The sequence below is a fragment of the Coptis chinensis genome, chromosome 1 (assembly GCF_015680905.1).
Source record: "Coptis chinensis isolate HL-2020 chromosome 1, ASM1568090v1, whole genome shotgun sequence".
Classification (NCBI taxonomy): domain Eukaryota; kingdom Viridiplantae; phylum Streptophyta; class Magnoliopsida; order Ranunculales; family Ranunculaceae; genus Coptis; species Coptis chinensis.
The window spans coordinates 16,391,343-16,418,086 of record NC_141456.1 but is presented as its reverse complement, the minus strand read 5'-3'; the positions used below and the strand labels follow the sequence as shown (position 1 = coordinate 16,418,086).

At 40.0% G+C, this 26,744-nt stretch overlaps 3 protein-coding genes across 9 annotated transcripts in view; 1 reads left to right on the top strand and 2 right to left on the bottom strand.

The window, feature by feature from the left end:
- The first annotated feature begins 1,353 nt into the window (after nucleotides 1–1,353).
- LOC147522519 (Exostosin family protein) lies at nucleotides 1,354–7,486 on the top strand. Of its 4 annotated transcripts, XR_015213120.1 has the most exons (4): nucleotides 1,631–2,789; nucleotides 4,266–4,955; nucleotides 6,210–6,360; nucleotides 7,226–7,486. XR_015213120.1 is itself a non-coding variant. In XM_086594023.1 (3 exons), exons 2-3 carry the CDS (start codon nucleotides 1,824–1,826, stop codon nucleotides 4,794–4,796), a joined length of 1,497 nt encoding a protein of 498 aa, XP_086450149.1. In that variant the 5' UTR covers nucleotides 1,354–1,611; nucleotides 1,717–1,823; the 3' UTR covers nucleotides 4,797–5,138. The 4 variants fall into 4 exon arrangements, 2 of the variants coding, with proteins under 2 accessions (XP_086450149.1, XP_086450145.1); XM_086594023.1 differs by lacking the exons at nucleotides 6,210–6,360; nucleotides 7,226–7,486 and adding an exon at nucleotides 1,354–1,611 and having other exon boundaries at nucleotides 1,717–2,789; nucleotides 4,266–5,138; XR_015213121.1 differs by lacking the exon at nucleotides 6,210–6,360 and having other exon boundaries at nucleotides 1,625–2,789.
- A 1,111-nt stretch (nucleotides 7,487–8,597) lies between these two features.
- On the bottom strand, nucleotides 8,598–13,106 carry LOC147522518 (uncharacterized). The gene is made up of 8 exons (XM_086594011.1): nucleotides 12,870–13,106; nucleotides 12,527–12,725; nucleotides 12,387–12,458; nucleotides 10,682–10,752; nucleotides 10,390–10,546; nucleotides 9,722–9,808; nucleotides 9,548–9,637; nucleotides 8,598–9,029 (listed from the first exon to the last, which is right to left on the bottom strand). The coding sequence occupies exons 2-8, from the start codon at nucleotides 12,671–12,673 to the stop codon at nucleotides 8,910–8,912; spliced, it is 744 nt and encodes a 247-aa protein (XP_086450137.1). The 5' UTR covers nucleotides 12,674–12,725; nucleotides 12,870–13,106; the 3' UTR covers nucleotides 8,598–8,909.
- A 1,188-nt stretch (nucleotides 13,107–14,294) lies between these two features.
- LOC147522517 (aquaporin NIP2-1-like) overlaps nucleotides 14,295–26,744 on the bottom strand; it is a 30,775-nt gene continuing 18,325 nt past the window's right edge. For all 4 annotated transcript variants that reach the window (XM_086594001.1, XM_086593997.1, XM_086593992.1 and 1 more), the window contains 3 exons: nucleotides 14,995–15,189; nucleotides 14,806–14,867; nucleotides 14,295–14,670 (listed from right to left, as the gene is read on the bottom strand). In XM_086594001.1, coding sequence (XP_086450127.1) covers nucleotides 14,418–14,670; nucleotides 14,806–14,867; nucleotides 14,995–15,189 — 510 coding nt within the window. In that variant the 3' untranslated portion in view covers nucleotides 14,295–14,417. The remainder of the gene's footprint in view (nucleotides 14,671–14,805; nucleotides 14,868–14,994; nucleotides 15,190–26,744) is intronic.

Sequence of the window (26,744 nt, the reverse complement as noted above, 5' to 3'; positions counted from 1 at the left end):
CTGTTGGGATCATTGGTTAAAAAAATTTATGTTTGTCCATCATCAAACAATGAGTGTCACACTTCCTTTCGGAAAAGACTTCGGTCCTCAGTGCTTAGGACCGAAGTGTGTCCAAAGCGACTTAGGACCACACATTTAGTATTTTTTGTTTTTTTGTTTTTAATTTTTTGAAGACTTTTTGTGTGAAAATGCTAATGTGGATACCAAATGTGTGGTCCTCAACCGCTTTGAACGCACTTCGGTCCTAAGTGCTGAAGACAAAAGCTTTTCTCCTTTCTTTATCATTTTCTTTCTCCCCAAAATCCTTCAATCTTTCCCTCAATTTAGGCCAATGTGAATTCTCTCTCACCCTTTACCTCCCACCACCACCACCACCTTCTTCTTCTTCTTTTCCCACACCATCATCATTATCTTCTTCTCCTCCTCTAATAATTTGTTAACTCAAATATAACGTTGGTGTAACACTCTATATTGTGGTTTTCTAATTTGTTAACTCAAATCTAACATCGGTGTAACACTCTATATTATATTGTGGTTTTCTAACCTATTCTCTATATTTCCTTTAGACTGATTTGGGCTTACTAGTAATTTATTTTCTCAAGATCTACCCCGGGCATAATTAGCCAAATGTTGAATCAAGAGCCCTGTCCATGCTTTAAATTCCTAATCACACTCGAATATTTATGGTTTAACAACCTGTCTCGCTTGATTTGCATGGTGAGCAACATCAGCAGTTTGTAAATTAGTACAAGTGTTGCATAACGTTAGGAGCTCAATAAATTAATGGGATTTAGATGTACAGGGAACTAGAGAAGGTGTGGCAGTTGAACCTTGAACCTAATAAACTTTGAATCAGATAATTGTCACACCTAAAGGTGTTGACCTTGGCAGATGACATCGCAATTTTGGTTGTGCAACTCATTTTAAATTATTCTGAGCATGTAATGTACCATGCCTATTTAAATTGCCATGACTTCTTTCAATTGTTTATATTTTTTTTGCATATAACTTTGGATGACCGTGGTGGTGTGCTATTTATATTCTAAATAAAATAGTATTATGTGTTCAAAGTGATTTTTGAAGTTTTAACTTAATTTAATCGATATAATCTTTATATAAATATTAATTCGAATCTTTAGTTTCATCTTAATCTATTACGTATCGTATCTAGCTCAGCATAGACCACTCGTTTTAATACATCCAAATTTTTTATTGTCTCTTAATCATGACTTGACTTGTGCGTTAGAGTTAAATCACTAATGTGACCGAAGGAACTAATTGAATTTTGAGTTTTGTCGTTTTCTAAGGTTCTTGATTTTATTTCTTTGATATATGTCACATTCAATTAGGTGAGTGATGAAGTGTCATTTTGCAACAAAAACAAACAGAAAACAGTTGAGATTTGAGAAAGGAAGAAATTGTGTGTTGTGTGATTGTAAATTGGAGACACGAGAAACGTCTCCCAAAACTAGTCTAATTTGTCCTCACACGTTTCAACAAACTCACCACTAATAAATATACTAAATTAAATTAAATACCGATATTTTATTACATAAAAACTTTGCTGACTTTTCACTTGTCATAAAAGAAAAAACAATCATCATATATCAGGTATGTTATTCTCCATTTAATATTTTCACTATTGCATGCTGAATGATTTTTCTTGAATGCGAGCTGTTTTTATGGGTTTGATGTGTTGTTTTATTTTCTGTGTAGATTGATGTGAGAAGAAGGTATGATGTGATAGAATCTAGCTCAAATGTGTAGTAAGTTTGGAAGGTAACAAGAAAGAGGAAAGTATTTTTTGATGTTTCTGGGTTCCCATGAATTCATCCATGTCAGAAAAGAGTATGAAATCTTCGAGGTACCTTCTGTGCTTAGTCACAATCTCCATGTCTCTTTTGATCCTCTCCTCTATCTTCCTGCTTCGGTCCAGTAGTGTTGCATTGATTAATGGATCAGTTTTTAGGCAAATACTTGTTAATAATTCATCAGCATACATCAGACCCAATACCAACAATAACAGTGATAGGTCTCTTGATACAACTAGTCGAATTAGTGGGAAAGTTCCCAATCAAAATAGTCAAATTTCCATTGCGAGCAAGGAGGTAATAGAGGAAACAATAGGGAGAAGGAATGTATGTGACACGAATCAGGCTCTCCTTAAGATCTTTATGTATGACTTACCACCTGAATTTCACTTCGGGTTGTTGGGTTGGAAGGGTAATGGAAATCAAATATGGCCAGATGTCAGTAAACTCAATCGTATCCCCTCGTACCCTGGAGGGTTGAATTTGCAACACAGTATTGAGTACTGGCTCACTTTGGATCTTCTCGCGTCAAACACACCTAGTATTATGAGGCCTTGCAGTGCAATTAGAGTGTTAAATTCAACCCAAGCAGATGCAATATTTGTGCCATTTTTCTCATCGTTGAGCTACAACAGACATTCAAAGACACACGGAAAAGGGAAAAAGAGTTTGAACAGGTTGCTGCAGGAAAGATTAGTTGATTTTTTGGTGCGTAGGGATGAGTGGAAGAGGTGGGGTGGAAAGGATCATATAATCTTGGCCCATCATCCAAACAGCATGTTAAATGTAAGGAAACAGTTGGGTTCTGCCATGCTCGTGCTTGCAGATTTTGGAAGGTACCCAGTTGAGATAGCGAACATTGACAAAGACATAATTGTTCCTTACCGTCATGTTGTGCGAAGCGTCAATGGCGATTCGGCAGACTTCAATAGGCGTCCGATACTGGTATACTTCCAGGGTGCAATCTATAGGAAGGATGTAAGTTGGTGTTGTTCATTTCCCTTAATTTCAGTTATTTGTGTCCTTGTTTTGTAATTCTTTATTCATCTGCCAAATTATATGTCATTGTTTCACAGATAATTGTTAACTATAATTGCAAAGAGAGCCTATGACTGAGTTTGGAATTCTCCTCTAGATTTTGCAACTTTTCATTATTATAGAATATAGTATCAGTGCTTCAAAAGTGAAAAAGTTGCTTTCCTTGCCTCATGCATGTTGTACTTTAAGGTGTCAGTATCCTGCTGCGTGCTTGCATTAAGCTAGAATAACTTGGGTGTAATTTGTGAGTTAGAGACAGCTGCTGTGTTTCCGGGATCCTTAATTTGCCTAGAAAGATTTTTTTTTACATTTGATCTATCGAGAGTAGACTGTATGTCAGAAGATGTACTCCTCTTCTTGCAATAGCAGTAGACATGATTACATAAATTTCTTGTTAACTTGGTGCTAGACATCGTGAAGTGGGATGAAAGCCCTTTTGTTGTGTTTCTGCCCTATAGTGGAATGGAAAACAGGATTGGTATTGGATAAACCTACAGGAATTCAACAACACTATATATAAGCTTAGCTATTTTTAGAAAATGGGCCTTTTAGACATGGTCAAGGTCATTTAAACCATATCAAACATGTGTTTTTCCATGTGTTTTGGCCATGCTGCGGCACCATATCAACTCACAAAAAGTGTTTCCAAGTCGTTCGTACGTCCATTTAAAATTTAAATACGTGGGTCCTCCATAGTTTCTGTGCTGTTAAAACAATCATATTCTGTTCTCTACTTCCCTTAATAAGAGTTTCCTTTCCAGACTGCTCTTTAATTTTATTTTAGTGAGTTTTTGTTCCACCTGAAGTGTTATAGACTATAGTACTGTCATGTCATCGGCATTGGGACTTGGAGATAACCTTTATTGGCACCTCCATAATGTGAATCGGACGACATTGATTCCCGTGAGACATTCCAGTATGCACTGGAGTTGGGACTTGGGAGTGACTGATCTTTATGACTGTGTGTCATATGCAAACCGTTTAACTGAATAACTTGTTTTATTTTTTCCCTATTCTTATAGCTGTGCTTTCTGTTTATGGATCCTCTTCTCTTCTGTGGACAATTTCGTATTCACATTGCACTGAAAAACAGTTTACACATTCTAGTCTACTTGCTAAGATATCTTCATGAGTTCTACTCGTCCTTTTTTATTTTCTCACCATGTTTTACCATTTTTTTGAAAAAAAATTCACTTCAAGTTCTAAAAGCCTTCTGATTGCACTGATAAACATTTATATTGCAGTGAGAATTTTAGGGTAAAATTGTAACATGCTACTAGATAAAATATTTGTTCTGAACTCTACTTCACCCTTTTGATTTTCTTTGTTCCACACCATTTTACTATTTTACCATTATCGTGAGCAAAAATTTCACTTTGCTTCTAAAAATATATTTTAATTTAATTTATTATTCAGGGAGGATTCATTCGTCAGGAACTGTATTATCTTCTCAAAGATGAGAAGGACGTGCACTTTACATTTGGAAGTGTTCATGGGAGTGGTATTAATAAGGCAGCCCAAGGGATGTCGTCATCCAAGTTCTGCCTAAACATTGCTGGAGACACCCCCTCTTCTAACCGATTATTTGATGCAATTTCTAGCCACTGTGTTCCAGTGATCATCAGTGACGAGATTGAACTCCCTTATGAAGACATTTTGGATTACTCAGAATTCTGTATATTTGTCCCTGCGTCTGATGCTATGAAGAAAGGATTTCTATTGAATTTACTCAAGCGTATCAAGCGGGACAAATGGACCAAGATGTGGGAAAAACTAAAGGATGTCGCAAAGCATTTTGAGTATCAGTATCCATCACAGCCAGGAGATGCTGTGGATATGATCTGGGAAGCCATTTCCCGCAAGATATCTTCTACGTCTTCTGTTCAACTCAGACTTCACAGAAGGAATAGATTCCGCCAAACTCAACTGATGGGAAATATCAAGTAGCTTCATAAATTTACACCTTAGAGATCTTTCTTTTTTGGAATCTGCAAGGGAATCTTGTGGAACCTCATCTGTTTCAGATGCTCTCAGAGGTGCAATGTTTTGGGATCCTTCCAAATTTATGCTGGGTGAGCTGGGCTTGAGCTTGCAACCATCGTTGAGGTACAATATGGACTCTGAATTTTAGTCCCAGACATAGGTGCTTGGTATTCTTCTTCCTTTTTCCCCAAAAGAATTTTGGAATAGATTCTTCTGTTTATTGTTAATATCACTTACAATTTTGAAGTTCTTCACTAAGGGGTTATGTTTTCAGAAAAAAGAAAAAAAATGAGTTTCAGTTATAAAGGCTGATATTGCTTCACTTATATAGTTATATCTGCTCATTATAAATGGCCTAAAACCCTATTGATCATAAAAACAACATACTTAGAAATAAATAATTAAAAAAACTCTACCTAACAGAACAATTTAGATGTTTTCATGCTCATTATATCAGGTTGCCATAATAAAAGGGGATAAGAAAGAAGAAATAACAGAGAGCAAAAGAAATTCTATAAGCGGAATCGTATGAAAAACTATATCCATAAAGTTGAAACGATGATAAAGAATTTTTAACCGTGTTGTGCAAGTGGAATTGCTTTAAAGACAGAGATCATTATCTCCTAAGTAAAAATGAGAACAATTGATGCTTAGTTATTGGGAAGCATGCATCATCTTCCATACAGTACCGCCTTTTCTGGGCCATTGGTTAGGCCTCGTGCTACTTGATGTGTCTATGCGCAAGGCAGTTTGTAAGGTTCATCGTCTCAACATCTCTGTCTATGCACATTTCTACAACAATACCTTTTTAACTATCGAATAATAAGAGGAAACCAAGCAATCCACATGGAAGAACATGTAAAGAAAGCAAAGCCTGTTCACCATCCTTCTTTAGTTTCTTTCCGCATAATGAATATCAATGTGTCTTGCTTTCTTTATCCATTTCCTTGCCAGATTCTTTGTAGAGAATATATAAATGTTATATCAACTTCTGTTGTGGATTGGGTCCGATCCTCGCCGAACTCTTCTTTTGCTTGACTCATAGGCATCAGAGAGTGATGGTGCAGGTGCCAATTCATTCTTGTTGTGTAGGTCTTCAGTGCTAACAGTGCTTAGAATACGTGACTTCTTCTCAATTCTTTGTTCTTGGTTCCCTTTGAGGACCATGTCTATGCTTCTCAGGCCTGAAACTCTGTATGGTTGAGCTATTAAGAACCCAATGCAGACAAGAAGGATAAGCGCCTTAGAAGAACAGAAAACCATGATTTCTGCACTGACCAGACAAGAGGAATTGAAGTATCTCTTTATTTAGAAAAATAAGGGAATAAGAAGATCTCAAGCTCTAATCCTTCTACTTGTTATTGCTCATTCCTGTAGATATAAGCCTGTGGTTTATCTCTTATGAGATTTGTGGGGTTTAAAAGCACAAAGCATAGAGGGCCCAGAACACCTAAAGAATTTTCTGATGCATCCCAATCATAAGCCTGCAGTTGAAGCAATTTAAGGGTGTTTTAGAATACTCTGACAGGTATAACTAAAGATGCTTCAACACCACCCTTGAGAAGCTAAGTATCTTTTCATTGGTTCCTTACATCTCTATCATTTGGCTGCCTTTTGTCTACTTAAACTACTCTGCCAATCGCCACATCATCTGCTTATGTTTATGTCATCTGAGTATCTGACAAATGATTACGTGGGACCCGCAAAATATGTTTAATCACATTCCCTTATGAGTACACCAAGTCACCAATAGTTATGTTAGTTATTCTGTGCCCATACACCAGTAGTTCACCTTTGATTATTTAAAATAAAGTTGCTTATTTTGTGGTTTAATTCTATTATTAAACAGCATACTAGAATTAGTATTCAGAGGAAAGAATTCACTGAAATGCTGTCAGGGAAGAAAAGAAAGAAATGGTTGAGATAGAAAATGGGTTGGGGGATCTTGACTAGAGAATGACCAACCTGTCCTTCGTTATAATCAATTTAATGCCCTTCTTGTTCATGAATTTCCAAGTATTTAGTGCAAATTGCTTATGCATATTTTATCCTGAAGATGTAAGTTATTCACCCAACTACTGTATTTTGGTAATATTATTTCAACTTTTCTCCAAGTTAAATATTATCACAGAGTGAATGGGCATCCAAAAGTAAGACGAGCCAAGATTTTGATTTTTGAATGCAACAGTTGCAAGCAAGCCATAAAGTGGAGATATGGGGAAGGATGGGGAATAGAACCCTCTCCGCCAAAAAACCAAACACTTGCTTTATGCCATTCTAAGATCTTCCTTAACTTTAGAATTCCAAGCTCTTATATCCATGCAACTAAACAACAGTTCTTGGTTTCTTGTGCTAAATAGGTTCTTTATGCTTTTCTTTTCTCTTTATTTCAGTTGCTAGAGCCCAAAGCCCACCATTCAAAGTTCAAAGAAGACTCACTACAAGCTTCTCCTGTTCTGCATGGGGATGTGTCATCCCACCTCATCTATCTCCCTCTCTTTTCTTTCTTTCTTTCTTGTTTTAGGTTTTCTCGTTTATCCATGTGGACCATCTTTTCTTTTAACTTCTCTTTCTTATATACTGGAAAAAGAATGCCAGTTGAGAAAAGAATTAGAAAAAAAAAAGCACAAAACAAAATGCTTCCATCAAAGAAACTTGGGGTGAGGGATTTGTGGTGTTTAAGTTAATGCATGAAAGACTAGTCGTAGTCCAAGCCATCTAACCAAACTTTGAACCATTACTAGTTGGAAGTTTGCTTTAAGCTTTCAATTAAAGTTAAAGAGTTGTATGATTGTTGCTTTGTAGTCTTATATTCCTACACAACAAGGTTATATAGATTTTATTTTGTATCACGCACACAGGATAACCGAGTACTGCATAGTGTTTTTTAAGCATCTAAATTAAAAACATGGCATTGAAGGTAACATTTTAAAGCTTGACAGAGACAGCAAAGGTCGATTGAATTCTTTTGCCTTCCATGCACAAGTGCACAACACAGTGATTAGCCCCCTTCACAACCTATGAAACAAGAAAACAATCTGGCTAATTCTAAGGATCTTTGAATTCAATCTTCGATTAGAACACTTCTTGCCGAAGTAATGGAGATGGAATTCCTTTAAACCCAGGTGGGGCCATTGCTAGATTGAGTACGGGAATGTACTTTAAAGGCTATGTACTTGATGTGGATTCTCTCCAATCTCGTTTTTATCGTTATTAATTTGAGTTAGAACCCCACTACTTCTTGGGAATTTTGCTTACGAAAAGAACAAACCCAAAGTGAAGCTTCATTAGATATTTAATCATGTTTGTGTTTAAAGCTTAAGTCTTTAGAATTTCTTTAAACAGTGACAGTTCCAAATCGAGCTTCCCCAGCTCACTATAAATGTCTGGGTCCAATGACCCCCTCCCCAAAGTAGAGATCGAAAACGAAAGAAATATGCGGATTGATACATTATGTTTGTTGGTCGATAACATTTACCCTGTTTCCCTGTTAAGGGTGAGATTGGACTCAGACAAGTACGAGTTGCATCCCTACAAAGCACAGATAGATTGGAACCTGGATATACCATTCGCTTCCACCTGTTCCCTTCATAATCGAGAAAATTTCTATAAGCTTCAAACGCCAATCTGATAATACTAACCGTCCTTAGCCACTTCATCCCAACAAACACATTCTTGTTCCACTAGTACGTTGCAACATGTTATTTGTGATTGTGGTTTTAATCATTAAAGCTTTAACAATTTGAATTATGCTGTTAACACGACTTTAAACAAAGTGATACTGAATCATACTAATGAAGTACCAAAAAGAAGAGTCATATTCAATTACAACATTTTCCAGGAACCATGCCCCAATGAGACCTGAACTATTGATTGCAGGAACAAAAACGCAAAGAAGCACACACTTGTAACAAAAAATAGAAGATATATTACACAACCGCACAATGGCGGGTTGCAGGTATATATATGCAACCCTTCCAGTTTCTTCGAGTACTGAAAAATTATATTGAGTGACACATCTTCCAAGAATATAATCTACCCTCTTCGAGGGAACATTATCACTATAGTATCCCATCATTACTGGTGTGGTTCTGGATGAGTCACCACAGGTCCAGGCACGATTGTGAAATGCAGACCTTGCTCTTGCCCAGATTGCAGCACAAATGCAACTTCAGACGCTGCACGTCTTGCTTCCTCCTAATGTGCCAAAATAGTAGACAATCCCACACACAAGTCAAACACTAAATCCCTAAAACTTAATGGCAAAAAGCAATGGTCTGACTGCCTAAGACAAGTTTCTATATGCAGTTTGACCATAATGACGTACCTAAACATTTATGAAATGGTCTGACTTTGACATAATCCACTCTTCAAGTTAACATTTATGAAATGGTCTGACTTTGACATAATCCACTCTTCAAGTTAACGCTGATTTTTTTTACTTTTCAACTTGTACAATGACTTTATAGGGATAGTACTTTCGGAACTCCGAATGAGTTACTGCTAACACATGATTCTCAAACGTCTGTATGCAATGGATAGACAGTGAAGATGACCATACACCATCACAGACACGAGCAAATTTCACCTCTGGTTAATTTATGAATGCTTGGTGTGCATACATATAAAGGTATATGACCACAAACCAACCTTACTTAAAACTGAAATAGAAAACAGAGAGTAGAAGTTCTAAATTTCCAATTAATATTGACTACCTCTATTTCCCTTCTGCGCTGCAAGACACTGATAGCACAGGCCATTATGTAGAAAGGCAAAAGAAATCCAAAAGCACGCAGCATAAATATCTGTTAAGTGTCAAAGAATTGGTCAAATACTGCAGCAGGATCTGAAACCCTAAATATATGAAAAATTATCCAAAGCTCACGTACAGAGAAAAATGTGGAAACATCTTCATCATCCTCATTGTTAGAACTGGTCGTCTCAAGTGCATGTCTCAAGAGGAAGAGTGCCAGTAACTTCATTAAAACAAATAAAATATACATAAATTACACTCGAGAGATTTACAAATACATGTAAAATGACAACCACATGAGAGCAATATTATGGAAGATATAACTATGCCAAATAAGCTTGAAGGGAAGACCATAAAAAGTTGACAGTAGTTTTAACAACATAGGAAACTAAGGTTACAGATGAAGCAGCCTCCAAAACTTACTTAAGATCGCTTAACAAACTCTTGGAGAAAAGATGAGAATAGCAAAGTCAACATCAATATTTTCATTTCTGTTGTTTCATTTTTCATTTTTCTTATAAACACTTATATGATTATTTCTTTTTCTGATGACTATATTTCTTTCCTGGAAGAATTATCAAAATGACAGAATAGAACCTAAATAGGAGAATTACAAACCTACATGCACTACATGCATCTCCAAGCAAGTCAAACAAGTGAGGATATTTTCTTTTTTATTTTCAAAACTAGACTACTTAAAATATCTTCTAATCGCTTATTCGAGCACATCATTTTTACCCCCCACACAAAAAAAAAAAAAAAAAAGTCCTTTTTAATGGTTGTGCAATTAATCACAGGGCTTACAGTAAGAGCGGCAAAGCGGCAAAAAGCAGATCCACTGGCATTAGTACCAGCGTACTCATCATATTGGGCCTCCAGTAAACGACGTTCTGCTGCTGCCATTGTCACAAACCGAGGATCATGCAAACCAACAGGAGTTCCAGATATCAGCCACCCTCCACTGAAATAAACAAAAAAAGGGGAATGTGAACGGTGTTGCTTGGATCTTCATTCAACATGTTAAAGACTAAATAAGTGTCTTTCAATCTCCAAAAAATAAAATGAAATAAAATAAAAAATCAGAGATAAAACTTGCCTAATATCAATGGTGGTATCATCAGGGCGGGGTTGAGATGGAACAGGCGCAGTATATCCAGGCTGGTAAGTCTAAACTTAAGAAAAAATCTGAGTCAGCAACTGGTCCAAACTCCATCATATTGCAGCAGAAAACAAATATGGACAAGTTTGGTTGATTGATATACATATCAAGTTCGAAACTCAATGAACATAAAAAGCAATGAGAGGGGAGCATATGGATGTAGATAGGGTTGTAGGGAAAAAAATAAAGAAAACACACACACACACACACAGAAAAGAAAAGAAAAGAAAAGAAGAAGGCCTGAAGAATAATAGCCCTGAGCAAAATGAATCATATTCCTAAAAATCTTTTTGTCAGAAACAGAACAGTAGCGACCAACCCAGTTGTGCAAAGAGCTAATGACCTTTAATTACAGACAGCTGCATCTGGTAATCTTTGGGAATCAGGTAGTCATGAGTTGCGACCCCAAAGTTTTGGGAATGACCATCATCATGCTAAGGTCCTCAAAAAGATTGAATGGTAATCTTTCCTCCATCTTGAATTAGGAAAATTGCGGAATAGTGCTGCGACAGGCTATTGAGGTCCAGCCAGATTTCCTAATTATGTGTAGCTATTTCATTTCATAGTGAATTACTGGGTAATTGGCAGCAGCATATATCACATTAAACCAACATAGGACTCCACCATAATTGTTTTTTTTTTTGCTCGGTAAAAGTTAAGTTGTATTAATCAAAGAAAACGTAGGTCGAGATACCTACCATTACAACAGAAATATAAAAACAACTCAAAAATAAACCAACCACCCTCCTCAAGACTCTCTATAAATAATATCTTCCCATCTAGCTACAAATTGTTCAAAATGAATGTTTCTTAGGTCCACAAAATTTTTACTCCAATAACAAAGGAGCCCTTTGATATCTAGTACGACTTTCTGGATTACCATAGCTTTGCCCTAAAAAATACATCTATTCCGTTCCAACCAAATACCCCACATAATTGCAAAAGGTAGCATGTTCCATATTCTTTGCCCTCTCGATGAAAAAGGCCATGTGTACCACTAAGTAAGGAGATCCACCACTCGACTAGGACTGACCCAAACCATACTAGACTCCCAATGAAACCAAGACCAAATTGTCCAAGAAAAAGGACAATGCAAAAGCACATGATTAACCGATTCCTCAACCATCGAGCATAAGGGACAAAAATCTAGAGTTTGAACCCTAAAATTTCTATTCCTGAGATTGTCAACAGTAAGAATATGCTCTGAAGCTGCAGACCAAACAAAGAAAGCAATTCTCGTAAGGACTTTGGAACCCCAAATTCTTGAACCTGGAAAATGGGGAATGGAAACAACCCCATTATTTTGGGGATACCAAGAACGAGGGGACTCCACCATAATTGTAATCGTATTGTGAAGGAATGTCTTAACTTTCAATACCATAGAAGCATCTTGATTCGGTTGCATGTATAGGGAGACAGAGAGTACATTGCAGCAAAAAAACAGCAATCAGTTTGCTTATGTGGGTTACACATGAAGTATTTTTTCCTCGAACTTCTAGGTTCAATAATAAGATGTTAAAACTAGAGCAGCACTCCTGATAACGTTTCATATACATTTCAATATCAGTTTAACTTATTCCAATATTCCATTTGGGCCACGATTCATGAAAAGTGAATGAGATTTGAAGGTATATGGACATACCTGGTGGCAGATTTCACAAGTGATGTCCTTCTTTTCGTCACACCATCGCTGTACACAGCTCCTGTGAGCATACTGAATAAAACAATATTAGAATCCACATTATTAAGCTGTCAACCAGGCACTGAAAAAGATAAAGATACCTTCAAACTGCCACTACAAGAACAAGGGGCTTCCAAATTTTTAACATGGTCTTCCTCTTGACAAATTCTACATTCTACCGTCTGTATCAACGGCGATTCTTCCTCCACTACCATTCTCTCCACATTAATCACCACATGATCACTCATTTTTTTTTTAATCAAAAATGCAACTGTCTCTTCTCACCACCTAATTATAAAACTGTACGTACAATAAAATTGAAAAAAATGAAAAAAAAGATGTTAAGAATGAACCCTCTAGAAATCCATTCTGAGGGCCCACACAGAAACAATTTACAAGAAAAATAATAATAATAATAATAAATAAGAGATGCAAAAGTAGTACCCTTTTCGCGCGATTGGCCGTGTATCTCGGTACACGAAAATCTCGTTCCGAGCTGTGTCTAGCTTTCCGTAATGTTCGTCAAACGTTATGTTTTATTTTTCTTGGGATTTTGCCGAGTTTTCGCTCATTAATAAGTTCCTATTCCACCGATATACGGAGGAGGATCCATATCCAACATTCCAACACTTTTTATACGACACCCAACCAACAAATAAATCGGTAGAGAGAACCAATTCCGGTCCAAAATGGAAAATAATCCTTAAATACAAATAGCACATATTTTAAATTAATATCTTTTTATTTTAGTCTTTATGTTGTTTTGGTATGAACAATGATCTCCTCATGGATAAATAATGATTTTTCATATCCTAAATAAATAAGAACAATGATTATTCATACTCTAATAAGTGTTTCTTACTGATTATACATTGTGTTGAGGTATGAATAGTGATTGTTCATACCCCAATATGTATTTTCTTACCGATCATACATTATGTTGAAGTATGAATAATGATCATCCATTCATTCATACCCCAAATAGATATGAACAATTATTGTTCACTAATGATACATCTTGTTCATACCTCATGTTGAAGTATAAACAATGATTGTTCATTCTGCAGATGCCGTGTCGTTTTGGTTGGGTCGAGCTGTTTTTTTTTATTTAACATCGAGGGAAAACTTGACTTTTTACCACCCAAGCTGTTTTTAATTTCACATCTGGATATATTTGTCCTATAATCTGCCCAGCCCTTGTTAGTGATTAAAAAAAAAAAAAAAAACGGATTTGAGAGTGATTTTTTCTTCCTTTTTGTCTTTGAGAGTTACTCTCTGTTTTATGTTGAACTAAAAGCTAATACTTTGCGGATAATCCACAAAATTTGAGGTCATTTTGAAATTTCTACCCTTTTCAAAAGTTGATTTGAAAATGTTATTTTTTACAACTTTTTTTTACCATCTTTAGACATTTCCAAATGAGCTCATTTTTGTAGAGTTGTTATCCATAGTAGAAAGATGACATCCACAAAAAATCAAGTCGTAAGTAACTATCCATGTCCAACTTATTGGCTTAGAGACGTAAACGCTTTTGAATTAGAGATTCTACTTTCAAAGTATAGTAGCTTGAAAGTATTTTACTACAAAGTACAAACAATTTCAAGATGCCAACTTTTGGTGAAAGGCACGGGATAGAGGGAGGAATCTGAATTTTAGTCTAGTATGATGCTAAGGGATCCATAACGGACCTACCACACAAGTTGCCATTTTTCTTCAAGCTGTTTTTCGCATTTGAGATTTTTCTTCTTGATGCTGCAAAAGCCATGAGAATTGTTTCTTTGAGTTTTGATGTATGTATATACATCTGCCTAAATTGTTTTTCTTTGTACCAGGGTCTCAAAGTCAGAATGAGTAATTACTACTGAGGCATTAACAGAAAATACGAGGACAACCCTTCATAATAAAATTTTATATACACTTGGAGATGTTCAACGATTAGGCCGATTGCATTTTTCTTTATACACCAGTCCAAACCGTCAAATAGCTAAAGATTTATATATCCAGATGATCTTTATCAGCTATGTTTCCCTCACCACTTTGTAAACGATGAATCTTAAAAGAAAATGATTGCGGGGAAATTGCATGAACTGGCCCGTCTGAAACCCTTATCAGGTTGTATGACCATGCCCCCATTAATGTTCCAACTACAGGTCCAAGCGCGTATACCCAAATGCCTTCGTAATATTTGCTCGCGATTGCTGGACCTATACTTCTTGCTGGGTTCATCGAGCCACCTGATATCGGCCTGAAATGATTCGATAAAGCATGGGTGAGAAACTAAGATCATCAATATTTAGGGCCTAACTTATAAATGAATCAATTGGTATCTCATATATGATATATCAATGAATGCTTGGTTAAATGGAGATAATTTGCTTACCCAGCTAAGATGGATGTGATGCAAACTGCAGAACCAACTGCTATTCCAGCTAACTCTCCAATCTAAAAGTTAAGTATTAGAAATACGTAAAACACACGAACTGCCCATCATAATATAAACATACTGATCTTGGTAAGAAATAAAAAACAATAATCATATTGCAATATATGATTGAATGAAATGTTTTACAGCTTTAGTATCGGTTGACACGGCTGAAGTGATGAACATCATGGAAAATGTGACAACTATCTCCATGACCAAGGCTTGAATATCTGATCCATAAGGAGATGTAGTGCCCACTCTTTCTATTGGTTGCAATAGCTGCTGAAGTGTAAAAGATGCAACTGTAGCTCCTGTTACTTGAGCCGCAGCATAAAACGGAACCTGCAAAAAGAACTTTCTACGTGAAATTTAGATCGAGAAGAACTGTATGTAAAGGATAATGGAATAGACTAAAGACCAAAGCAACCATCATTCTCACTAGTACATGGAGAGAAGTGAATTTCGGAGAAGATAAATGTGCCAAAAGAGAAGCAACTTTAGCGAATGGGCAGCAACAATGGTGGCCTCACAGACCAGACTTCCTACATAATATGGAGAACCAACACTTCACTTACTATGGATTTATTGCTTAAATCGTTGTAATGTTGGAGGGGCTACAAGAGTCTCTCACCTGATATAACTGTAACTTTTTCTTTTTGCTATATACACTATTAGCACCCTACGCTCTCAACCAATCACTATGGTCCACGTGTCCAGTGTCCAAAGTCTAATCACAGGTCTAACATATGACCTATAATCTAAGTCTACTCCAAAAGCAATAGGTTGCACACGACCTAACACATTAAGGCACACATACAATCTCTATAAACATAAATCAATTCGAGCACAATTAAAGCATTCATTAATAGCACAAGGAGTTAAACAGATTGTATCGAGCATCCATCTCAAGAGCCAAACATAATAGACGTGCATCATAAAAGGAAAGGAGAGCAAGAGCTCAAATCATTATTACATAATGTCTCCACGAGGAAAACGGGGAGACAAACCAAATCAATAAAAGGAGGATGAATCTAAACATCTGAGGACATTCCAGATCTCTCCCAGGATGAAAACCGCCCCAATCAAGTTTAATTTCTATGGAACTACATATGACTTGATTCTAGTTCGACAAAAGAACTAGATACGTAGGCAACTTCACATAAGAAGTTTAGTCAATACTATCAATCAATCATTTTTGGTTATGTAAAGGATAAACGAATTTTACCCTTTTATATACACAATTACCTTTTAGCAAAAAAAAACATGAGACACTTGACTGTGTACTGATGAGTACAAGACCCTGAAGTCCTGAACTAGCTCTTTCAAGTGTTTTTGTGAGGTGTAACAATGTATATGATAACTTTACTTGTATATGTATATGATAATTTTATACATAGTATCCAATCGTCTAAAGTATTGACTCATTCTATTCAAAATTTGAAATTAATTAGTATAATCAATTTAGTTTTAATTTTGAGAGCCCATTTTTACTTCTTAGAAATATATCATATCTCATGACAATTTCAATACAAATTGGGACAGGATAAAATCCCTCCGTTCTGGTTTTAATAAGGTGCAGGGAATGGACCAACGCAATGAGGCGGAATGTGTCCTTAAGTTATCTTGAACCGCAAACACAAAGAAACACTGCATTCCAAAGTTGCAAAGCAAAATTGACCATTTGCTGCAAACAAATTTCTTATTTTTCATGAAGAAAAAGAGTTCCAAAGCAAAGTAGAATGTTCATTGAACTTGCAATCCGCATTCGGGCGATGCAAAGCAGTCCATTATTAAACCAATTACCATAAGCACCAACTACTATTTGAACAAACAGCCACTAAGAACGAGTGTTCACTAGCCTCTAAGGAAATTTTAAAAGGAAAAGATTGCAAAGTAGTAGTATTGTTTTGTTTGCTTAATGTATAGGGCATATATGACATGAGAGTTTGGTGGGTCAAGTGGGCGATGCAATATAGGAGATACAAGACCAGTAGCAGGGAATCGGATCCACGGTAACCTAACTGCATGGAAATTGCCGCGACATGTGGAAAGACAGGGGACGCTAGATTGAAAGAAGATCAACGGACCATAAGAGGCGGTTAGAGAAAGAGAAAGAGATATAAAGAAAGTGGGGAGAAAGAAAAAAGAGAAGAGGAGAGTAATTAAAAGAGAGAAAAGTAAGAGAAGACAAGTAACGTCATAGGGTGCAATAAGAGTATATACATTTTGGCGCCGTCTGGGGGACAGAAGAGAGAAAATGGCCACCGTAGCAAAAAGAGGAGTAGAGGAGTGGGAAGACCAAAGAAAACAGCAGTTAGAGAGCTTGCAGAGGAAACAGAGAGTGTCGAGGTTGAAGGGGTGGGGGAGGAAGAGGTGTCAGATGTGGCAGCAGACGCCACCAGACTTTTTCAAGAGGAGATTGTTAGGTTGAGAAACGAGAATGACAAACTAAGAAAGGAAAGGGAAACCATACATGGGAAAAACGGACGGAAAAGCATCACCAAGGCAAATGAAAGCGGAAGGCGAGATCGAGGAACATCCACCACCGGACGGAACAAATGCCGGTCTCCTCACACTGGAGGTGGTATAGGTAATGATTGAGAAGGATAGAGAGATGAACCGCGTGCGCATAAGACAAAGGCGAGCCGAGGCTGCTAAGAAGAAGGTAGCAAGCCTGTTTGGTTATGTAAAAGAACCATTTTGGCAGATTTGATATGGAACTCGGAAGTGCCGAAGAAGTTCTCTCAGCCTAGGTTTGAGAGGTATGATGGGAAGGGAGACCCAACTGATCACTTGCACCATTTTCAGCAACAGATGCTGTTATGGCAGGAAAATAAGTATGATAGCTTCATTTGCATGATGTTCTCCGCCAGTCTTAAGGGGGGAGCCTCAAATTGGTATTACAGATTGGCTTCGCGGAGCATCAAAAGGTTCGAAGAGTTGGAGCTAGCACACATTTGTTTCATACATCAGAAAAGAATGGTGGTTGATATCGCGGCCCTGTTTAACATAAAACAAATGTCCGCGGAGTCATTGTGAGAGTTTTTGTGTAGGTTCAAAGAAGAGACATTGCGAGTGGAAAACTTGGATGAACACACAGCGGTCATAGCTTTCCAGCACGGCTTGAGATCGGGAACCAGAGTTCACGAGTCAGTGTCTAAGATCGAAATAACTTCTTTGCATGCTCTGTATCCAAAGGTAGAGAAATACATACGATACGAGGACATAATGCAGAGGAATGCGAAGGAACATAAGAGATCAGGGAAGGCAGTGCAGACTGTGGACAGAGATGAACGCAAGGGAAAAAGTAAGGTAGAAGGAAGAGAGAGAGGAGTGTATAGAGGGGAAAGCTGTGGTCCAGAGAGGACGGGGGACCGAGGCAGAAAGGATATCCGAGAAAGGAAACCATATCGCGAAATGGAGCAGACTCCGCTCAATAGGCCTCTAGAGGAAATCTTGCCTCTAATTAAGGGGAAACAGTATTTTGAGGGTCCACGGAATACACCAGTAGAAGTGGAAGCGGAAACCGCTCTGCGCATATCATCAAATCGGGAATCATGCAACTAATGAATGCCTTGAAGTGGTTGGTGGAGAGAATGATTGAAAAGGGGATGCTTAGGGAGTTTGTAGCAAAGGTTCGTCAAGAGGAGAGGGTGCCAGCTCCAGCTAGAATTCTAGGTACCATCAATGTAATCTTCAGCGGAGAAACCCTGTGAAGAAATGCACAGAGAAAAATGAGAAAGACAAATGAGCCTACAACGGTGAATGAGGTGGTGAGCATACCGCGGTTAGTTCGAGGAACGCGAGGGATGAGGAAAGCATAATGTTCACCTAAAAGACTTGAGTCGATGAATTTCCCCGACGAGAGGATGCATTGGTGATTACTATAGCGATGGGCAATTATCCGGGTAAAAAGCGGTGTTGATAGACCGCGGAAGTTCAGTGGACTTGTTGTTGAAGGGGGCCATGGAAGAGATGAACATCGTTAAAGATCAGTTGAAAGCTCCTCAAACCAATCTGTATGGGTTCAATGGCAGTATGACAGAGCCCATGGGAGAATTGATGTTACCGCCACAAAGAGCCCGACAATGGTATTCACTAGATTTATGGTGGTGGATTCTAGTTCTCAATACAATGCCATTCTAGGGAGAAGATGGATCCACGAAATGAAGGCTATCCCATCAACCTTTTATCAAGTGATCCGCTTCCCTACAAATGGGGGTATGTATGAGATACGGGGGGATCAAGTGGCAGCGCAGAACATCCATCAGGTTACAGTAAAGAGTATGGTCTGCGGCATAATGAGGGAGGGGCCACCTAACCGGGATCGGCCAGAAGCAATTATAGGAGGCAAAGGGTGGCTGGTTGAAGTGTCTGAGCCCTTGCCGGGACCTAAAACATTGGATGAACTGGAGGTAGTGAACATTAGGGTAGGAGATGAGGAAAAGTTTACCTCAGTGGGAGCTGAATTGTCAGAGGAATGGAAGTGCAAGCTGGTGCAATTTTTATCAGAAAATGCAGATATATTTGCATGGGTAATCGAGGATATCACGGGTTTAGACCCAGAATATGCATGTCATCATTTGCATATGAAGGAAGATGCTAAGCCGGTAAGACAAAGAATGAGAAGCATAAGGCCCAAATACGCGGAAGGGATTCGCGAAGAGTACAACTGAAGGGGGCAGGAATAATCAGGGAAATTGAGTTTACAGAATGGTTGTCAAATGTGGTCGCGGTATCGAAAAAGAATGACAAGGTAAGAATGTGTGTCGACTTCACAGATGTAAACAAGGAATGCCTGAAAGATTGTTACCCTATGCCCCGGGTGGATGAGTTATTAGATAGAACAGTAGGTTTCAAGGTGTTTTCCTTCATGGATGCCTCGATGGGATACAATCAGGTCGCAATGGTCGGGGCAGATCAGGAGAAAACTACCTTTGTAGTGGAGGGTGGTACTTATTGTTACATCAAGATGCCCTTTGGGTTAAAAAATGCAGGGGCAACCTTTCAGCGGTTGGGAGAAAATATGTTTGAAGGAAAGATTCGAAAGGGGATTGAAATATACATTGACGACATGGTGAAAAAAAGTATGATGGAGAAAGAGCACTTAGAAGGCCTTCATGAGACTTTTGCCATACTGCGCAAGCATAAGCTGAAACTCAACCCCGAGAAGTGCACATTTGGGGTTACGTCAGGGAAGTTTATGGGCTACATAGTCACCCATCGCGGCATAGAGGCGAATCCAGAGCAAATTCAATCTTTGGTTGAAATGTCGTCCCCGCATAATGTGAAGGAAGTACAAAGGCTGGCGGGCAGAGTCGCGGCACTTAATAGATTCATTTCCAAATCTTCGGATAAATGTCGGCCTCTATACCACTTGCTAAGAAAAACACCTGATTTCCATTGGACCGCGGAATATGAAGGGGCCTTCCAAGAATTGAAAGAATATCTAGGGAAAGCACCCTTGCTATCGCGGCCGGAGCAGGGAGAGAAGTTGCACTTGTATCTTGGTGTTAGTGAGTATGCGATAAGTTTAGTTCTGATGAGGGTGATCGACAAAATAGAAAAGCCTGTGTACTTTCAAAGAAAAACTCTACTAGATGCAGAGTCCCGGTACAGTAGGATTGAAAAGTACGCTTTGGCCTTGATATTTTTAGCTCTTAAGTTGAAACCTTACTTCGAAGCTCACTCTGTGGTGGTAGTAACAAATTTGCCTCTCAAGCAAGCGTTGAAGGCCGAGAAGTCAAGTAGAATGCTGAAATGGGCGGTATTACTCAGTTCTTATGAGATTACATATCAAATAAGGACGGCAAAAAAGGCGCAAACCATGGCGGAGTTTCTGGCCGAATTTCCGGCTAAGGACCCCACTTGGGGAGAGGAAATGGTAATGGAATCTGAAGGGGAGGTTATTCGCGACCCTTTAAATCCTTAGGATATCCGCAATAGGCGGAGAGTATTCGCGGACGGTTCAGCAACTGATATAGGAAATGGAATTGGGGTTGTACTAGTGACTCCGGAGAACACTCGAATTGAGCTATCTATGAAACTGGGGTTCGCAGCTTCAAATAATGAGTCTGAGTATGAAGCAGTGATAGTTGGACTAGACTTGGCCAAAGATCTCGGGGTAAACGAATTGTCTGTTTTCTCATATTCCAATTTGGTAATTTGTTAGGTCAATGGAGGGTTTGCGGCTCGCTGCTCAAGGATGGCGAGGTACCTGGAGGTCATGCAGCGTAAAGCAAGCAAGTTTGACAAAATAACTTTTGCCCACTTAGGCCGCGGAGAGAATATACACGCCGATGCATTGGCTTATGTTGCGGCGATTCTTCCTAGTTCTGAGGGTCGGACTATTAAAGTTAGGGTTTTGAGCAAACCCAGTACATCAGAGGAGGGTGGGGTTTAGCTCACCACGGAGAGGGATCCGGGTTGGATGGAACCAATAAAAGCTTTCTTGAAAGGAGTAGAGACAGAAAATAAGCAAGAGAGGCGCATAATAGAACAGTTGAGTCAGAGGTACACAGTGCTGGGGGATGACCTTTACAGAAAAAAATTTAGCGGACCATTGTTAAAATGTATTGGTCTGCAGCAGGCTCAAGAAGTTCTGGCTGAGGTACATGAAGGTGATTGCGGGAGTCATTCCATGGGGCGAACAACTGCTCACAGGTTGATATCACATGGATATTTCTGGCCCCATATGAAGAGAGATGCCACGGAGTACACCAAGAAATGTGAGAAATGCCAAAGGTTTGCACCTTTCATACATGCACCAGCTGAGCCCTTACATAATGTGTTCAAATTTCGCCGCGTTTGCCATGTGGGGACCGGATATTGTAGGGCCTCTACCCATGGCGAGTGGAAAAAGGAGGTTTATGTTGGCCGCGACTGATTATTTTACCAAATGGGTGGAGGGTGTGGCCTTGCAACAGGTTAAGGAAGAGAACGTGAAGAAGTTCTTATAGGAGAACATCATTTGTAGGTTTGGGCTGTTGCATACAGTCATCGCAAATAACGGAACGCAATTTACAGGGAGAAAGGTGCGAGAGTTTCTTCAGGCGTTTAAGGTGAAGCAGGGGTTCTCAGCCCCTTACAATCCAGAGGGAAATGGACAAGCTGAGGCATCGAACAAAATCATAATGGATAATTTAAAGAGAAAATTGGAGGAGCGAAAAGGCACATGGGCGGATGAGTTAAATCACGTGTTATGGGCGTATCGTACTACACCGCGAACATCCACTAAGGAATCACCATTCGCAATGGCATATAGAGTAGAGGCAGTCATACCAGTTGAGATGATAGTGTCCACGACTAGGACACAGGCTATGGAAACAGGGATGAATGAGAGGATATTAGCAGCGGACTTGCATTTGGTTGAGGAAAGAAGAGAAGTCGCCCATATTCGGTTGGAAGAGTACCATAGAACTTTATAGAGACAGTATAATAAACGGGTAAAGCCGCGATCTTTCAAGGTGGGAGACTATGTGCTGAGGAGAGTGACCCCGGCCACCAAGAAGGAAAACGAAGGAAAGTTAGGTCCAAACTGGGAGGGACCTTACATCATCAGAGAGAAGGTGAATTCGCGTATGGGGCTGCGGGCGATGGCGGGAACAAGATAGAAAAGCCATGGAACATTAGGCTGTTGAAAAAATTCCATGAGTAGGGTATGTTAACAATTCTGTTAAACACAGAGTATCGTGGTGGCAGTTATGAAGACCGACAAATGATGTTCATGTCAAAGTTTATTTTGTCGATAAATAAAGAATACAAGGCTTTCATGTGTATCGGTATAGAAAGTCAAACTTAGGGGCAAATTGTGTTGCCCCATCGCTTCACTCACACCCAAAGAGAGGGGGACGAGCCCATCGCGGACCACATGTCCGAATCAAACATGGGGGCAAATTGAGTTACCCCATCAGGCTTCACAGCCGCCCAAAGACAGCGGGGGGAACGAGCCCTTCGCGGATCACATGTCCGGATCAAACATGGGGGCAAATTGAGTTGCCCCATCAGGCTTCACAGCCGCCCAAAGGGGGGACGAGTCCTTCGCGGACCACAGGTCCGAATCAAACATGGGGGCAATCGAGTGCCCCATCAGGCTTTGCATCCGCCCAAAGATAGCGGGGTTGCTGCAAACTTCGCGGAAGGAGAATTCAATTTGGGAAACAAAGCTGCACTAAACCTACTTCACAACTCAACATAAACCTCAAAGTACGATTTGAAATTACACTTCTTAAAGAGTTTTTAATAGCCCAATATGAGATGAGGGAACCAAGCAAACACATTCGATTGAGGACCTGCTGGGCATACCCAGAAAAACAGGCAAAAAACATATACACTAATTCAAATTTCATCAAACACAGGATGTGGATTGCAAAAGTACAAAAATACAAAGGCCAAATACATTCAAACAATGTAATAAGGCCACCGTTGTTCTTCTACCACGCCTTTCTTCGAGGAGGAAACTTCATCCACATCCACAGCGGAAGCAAGATCATCATCCACAGATATAGGTGAGGTAGCTGCATTGGGAGTGGGTAAGGGTAGCACTGGTGTAGCAGCTTCTATTGGGGAAGTGACCGGTGTGGGAGCTGATATTTGAGGTTCAAGTACTGGAGCTAGAGCTGGAAGAAGACGCCCGGCCGCATTGAGCTCTTCAAGTTGTTGTTTAAGTTCGCGGGCAATCATCTTCTCCGCTAGACTTCGGAAGCGATCCGCGGCATCCTTCACGGCTTGGTCCACAGCGGCCTGGATGGCAAGCTTATTCGCCTCCTTCTGGCTTTCCATTTTGGAAGTAACACCCGCTACATAATCGCGGTGCTTGTCTTCAGCCTGCTGGAGAGCTCTTTGGGCCTTCACAGCTACGATTCGAAGATCGTTCAGGTCCTTCTCCAGTGTGGCATACCGGGATTTCCAGCTGTCGGGCCCCTGAATTTCCTGTTTCGCGAGCTCCAGAGATTCTAGGGTGCTGGTGAGGCCGCACAACACATAGTCGACATCTAGACTCAGCTGAAAATAAAACTGGTTACAAAGGTGTGTAATAAAAAGGATAGAGAAGAAGTTAAGAAATAAACCTTTTCCCAGCCATGGTAGATAGATGCTCTATGAGAGGCCAGTGAGCCAGAGTCACCATAGGCTTGGTGGTCCTTGGGAAGATAAGAGCTAAAGAAGAAGGATGTCGCGACGGCAGGGTTCTCCAAGGCCAAGTCCCGAATAGTAATAGCACGATCTCTAGCCTTGAACTGAGTTGCCACACGTCAGCCACTGTGGAAGATGGGGTCCCCGATGGGCGGGGGTCTTTCCCGTGACGGTGCGCAGGACCCATGGGCCGCGCCTGTGCAGCAGGTGGTTCAGGGGTTTGATGGCGCGGTCCGAGCCTTCTTGGCTGGGGGGCTTTTAGTCACAACTTAGGTCGGCTCATCACTCTCAGAGTCGTTGTCCCATAGTTTTAGCTTGTTGGGGGCCATGGCAGGGGTAGGAGTAGTAGAAGCCTGATGAGCAAAATCGTCTTCCCAGTCTGCTAAAGCGGAATACGAAGAGGGGGCGGCGGTATCTGGGACAGCTGGATGGGATTAAGCGGCGGATCGTCTAGCAACGGCTTGGGAGTGGTATATTTTGGTGTGTACTTGAAGGACTTATGGGCCTTTCTCTTAGGGAGCGGGGAGGATTTGGGATGTCTTTCTTTGGGAGATGGCGGGCGATATAGGGGTCCTTGGTATTTACCAATGTTTTTCAACGAGAGATCGAGAATAATAGGGTTACCTTTCTCTGGATCGATGCCGAGAACTTCACACTGGGCAATTCCCAGATCGCGGAGTCCTTGAAAGATTTCGGAGGATATGTCGGTGTAAATTTGGGATCGCGAGTCGGGTCTCCAACCTGAGTCGGAAAAGAGAGACAAATTAAAATCAAGGTTAGAAAGCAACATCGCGGATCAAAAGATTTTACGTACCACGTTTAAGGAAACTGAGATTCCTCAGAGAAACTTCAGAGGGAAGGTCAGCGGAGATAAAACTACCCGACACATACAAAGGATAATAGTGCCAGACCTTATCAGAAGTAGTGATGTGGAGGACAAAAGACTTTTTCTGCGGACACGTACAGATTGACTGGTACCCTATACTACCAAGTTTGGTGCTCTTTTTTATATAATAGTAAGCTATCATATCACGGAGTTGGATTTTTGGAGAGTGGGTTTCATTATAATGATTCACGACATAAAGGATACGCCAGAAGTTACCTATGCCTTGGCACGGTGGAATATTGAAGTGGTTGCATACCTCGACATCAAGAAGGGTTAGTGGAAAGCGCAATCCAGCCGCTATCTGGCCATGGTAGCGATAAGGCAACCGGGTCGCGGCTTTACCAAATGAGGGAATTGGGTGATGCCAGGCACGTGTTCAAGTACCACGTCAGCCGGGATACCATAAGCAGCTTTAACTGCATCTAAGTTAGGTCTATAGTGGTTCGACGGTGGGGGAGGAAGAGTGGTTTTCCTTCCCGAAGTAGACGGTTCAGCAGTAGGGCTAGTAGAGCCCGAGTTCGGGGATTCAGATCTAGCCACAGTCTAACCGCTAGATCTGGGAGTAGAGGACTCCGACCCAGTGGATCTAGTAGCTGAGGTGCTCCTTGATTCAGACTCCGACATGACGGAATAAATAAAGAGAGGAACGCAATTGAAGCGAAAATGGAAAGAACAAAATAAGAAGGGAAAAAGATGGAAAGTAGCGCAAATAACTATAACCAGATAACAATTGATGGGATAGAAAAGAGGGAGACAAACCTGAGATGCAAGGCAGCAATGGGTAACAAAGCGAAGAAGAAGAAAGACTTGAACGAAGCTGGAGAGCCCACGAAAATGGAGAACATTAAAGGGAAGGGGAAGAAGCTAGAAGATGAAGTGAGAATAAAATATTGGAGTGGGGGTTTTGAGGGAAGAGAGATGTTTGAGCGGGATTCTAAGAGACAGGGGCAAAGAGATAGTCTCCAGAGAAAAAGGACCAGGAGGAAGGTGACGCGTGGGGCCTCGAAAATCGGAAAGACAGGGTCGATACGCGTGCGTTTCGAACACGTGTGAATGCTGACAGAGCACGTGCCAAGAGGGGAAATGAGAGAGGAGAGTGGTTCTCGGTTCCGTTGGTTGTCCGCAGACCATATAAAGACCACCGAATGCCAACCAAACCGAGAGGGGCATCTGTATAGGGCATATCCATGACATGAGAGTTTGGTGGGTCAAGTGGGCCGATGCAATATAGGAGATACAAGACCGGCAGTAGGGGATCGGATCCGCAGTAACCTAACTGCATGGAAACCGCCGCGACATGCGGAAAGACAAGAGACACTAGATTGAAAGAAGATCAACGGACCACAAGAGGTGGTTAGAGAAAGAGAAAGAGATATAAAGAAAGTGGGGAGAAAGAAAAAAGAGGAGAGGAGAGTAATTAAAAGAGAGAAAAGTAAGAGAAGACAAGTAAAGTCATAGGGTGCAATAAGAGTATATACACTTAATACCTAGCTCTTTTATTTGGTGCATTAAAAAAAAAAAAAATTACAAGGAACAGGACAACCTGAGTTGATGATGAAAAGTTGTAAGGGACGTGACACAACGTTCAAGTGATCTTCATCACTGACCACAAAATAACAACTCCTGCATAATGCTGGAAACTGTAGGAATGATCACATTTGAAGCAGTTGATTGGACAGATTGGTCAGTCGTTTTACACTCATATTCCGCTAATTGAAAAGTTGACACTAGTGCTTTCAGAGCGGAGTTGCACAAATCGTTCCCTTCAGTTATCATCGTTGAGGATTGACACATTGGAGCGGTAGATGATGACATCCTTCCTAATGTCTCATTTGAATTAGGAAACTTCTCTGAAACACTTCGTTTTTCACTGCATATT

What these genes read in the sequence shown, in the direction of transcription:
- LOC147522519 (XM_086594023.1), top strand. Translation starts at nt 1,824, where the DNA reads ATGAATTCATCCATGTCAGAAAAGAGTATGAAATCTTCGAGGTACCTT. An exon ending in GTGCAATCTATAGGAAGGAT is followed by an intron (nt 2,790 to 4,265) that starts GTAAGTTGGTGT and finishes TTTATTATTCAG; the next exon opens with GGAGGATTCATTCGTCAGGA.
- LOC147522518 (XM_086594011.1), bottom strand. Translation starts at nt 12,673, where the DNA reads ATGAGTGATCATGTGGTGATTAATGTGGAGAGAATGGTAGTGGAGGAA. An exon ending in CTTGTGAAATCTGCCACCAG is followed by an intron (nt 10,753 to 12,386) that starts GTATGTCCATAT and finishes TCTTAAGTTTAG; the next exon opens with ACTTACCAGCCTGGATATAC. An exon ending in AGCGCAGAAGGGAAATAGAG is followed by an intron (nt 9,030 to 9,547) that starts GTAGTCAATATT and finishes TTGGCACATTAG; the next exon opens with GAGGAAGCAAGACGTGCAGC.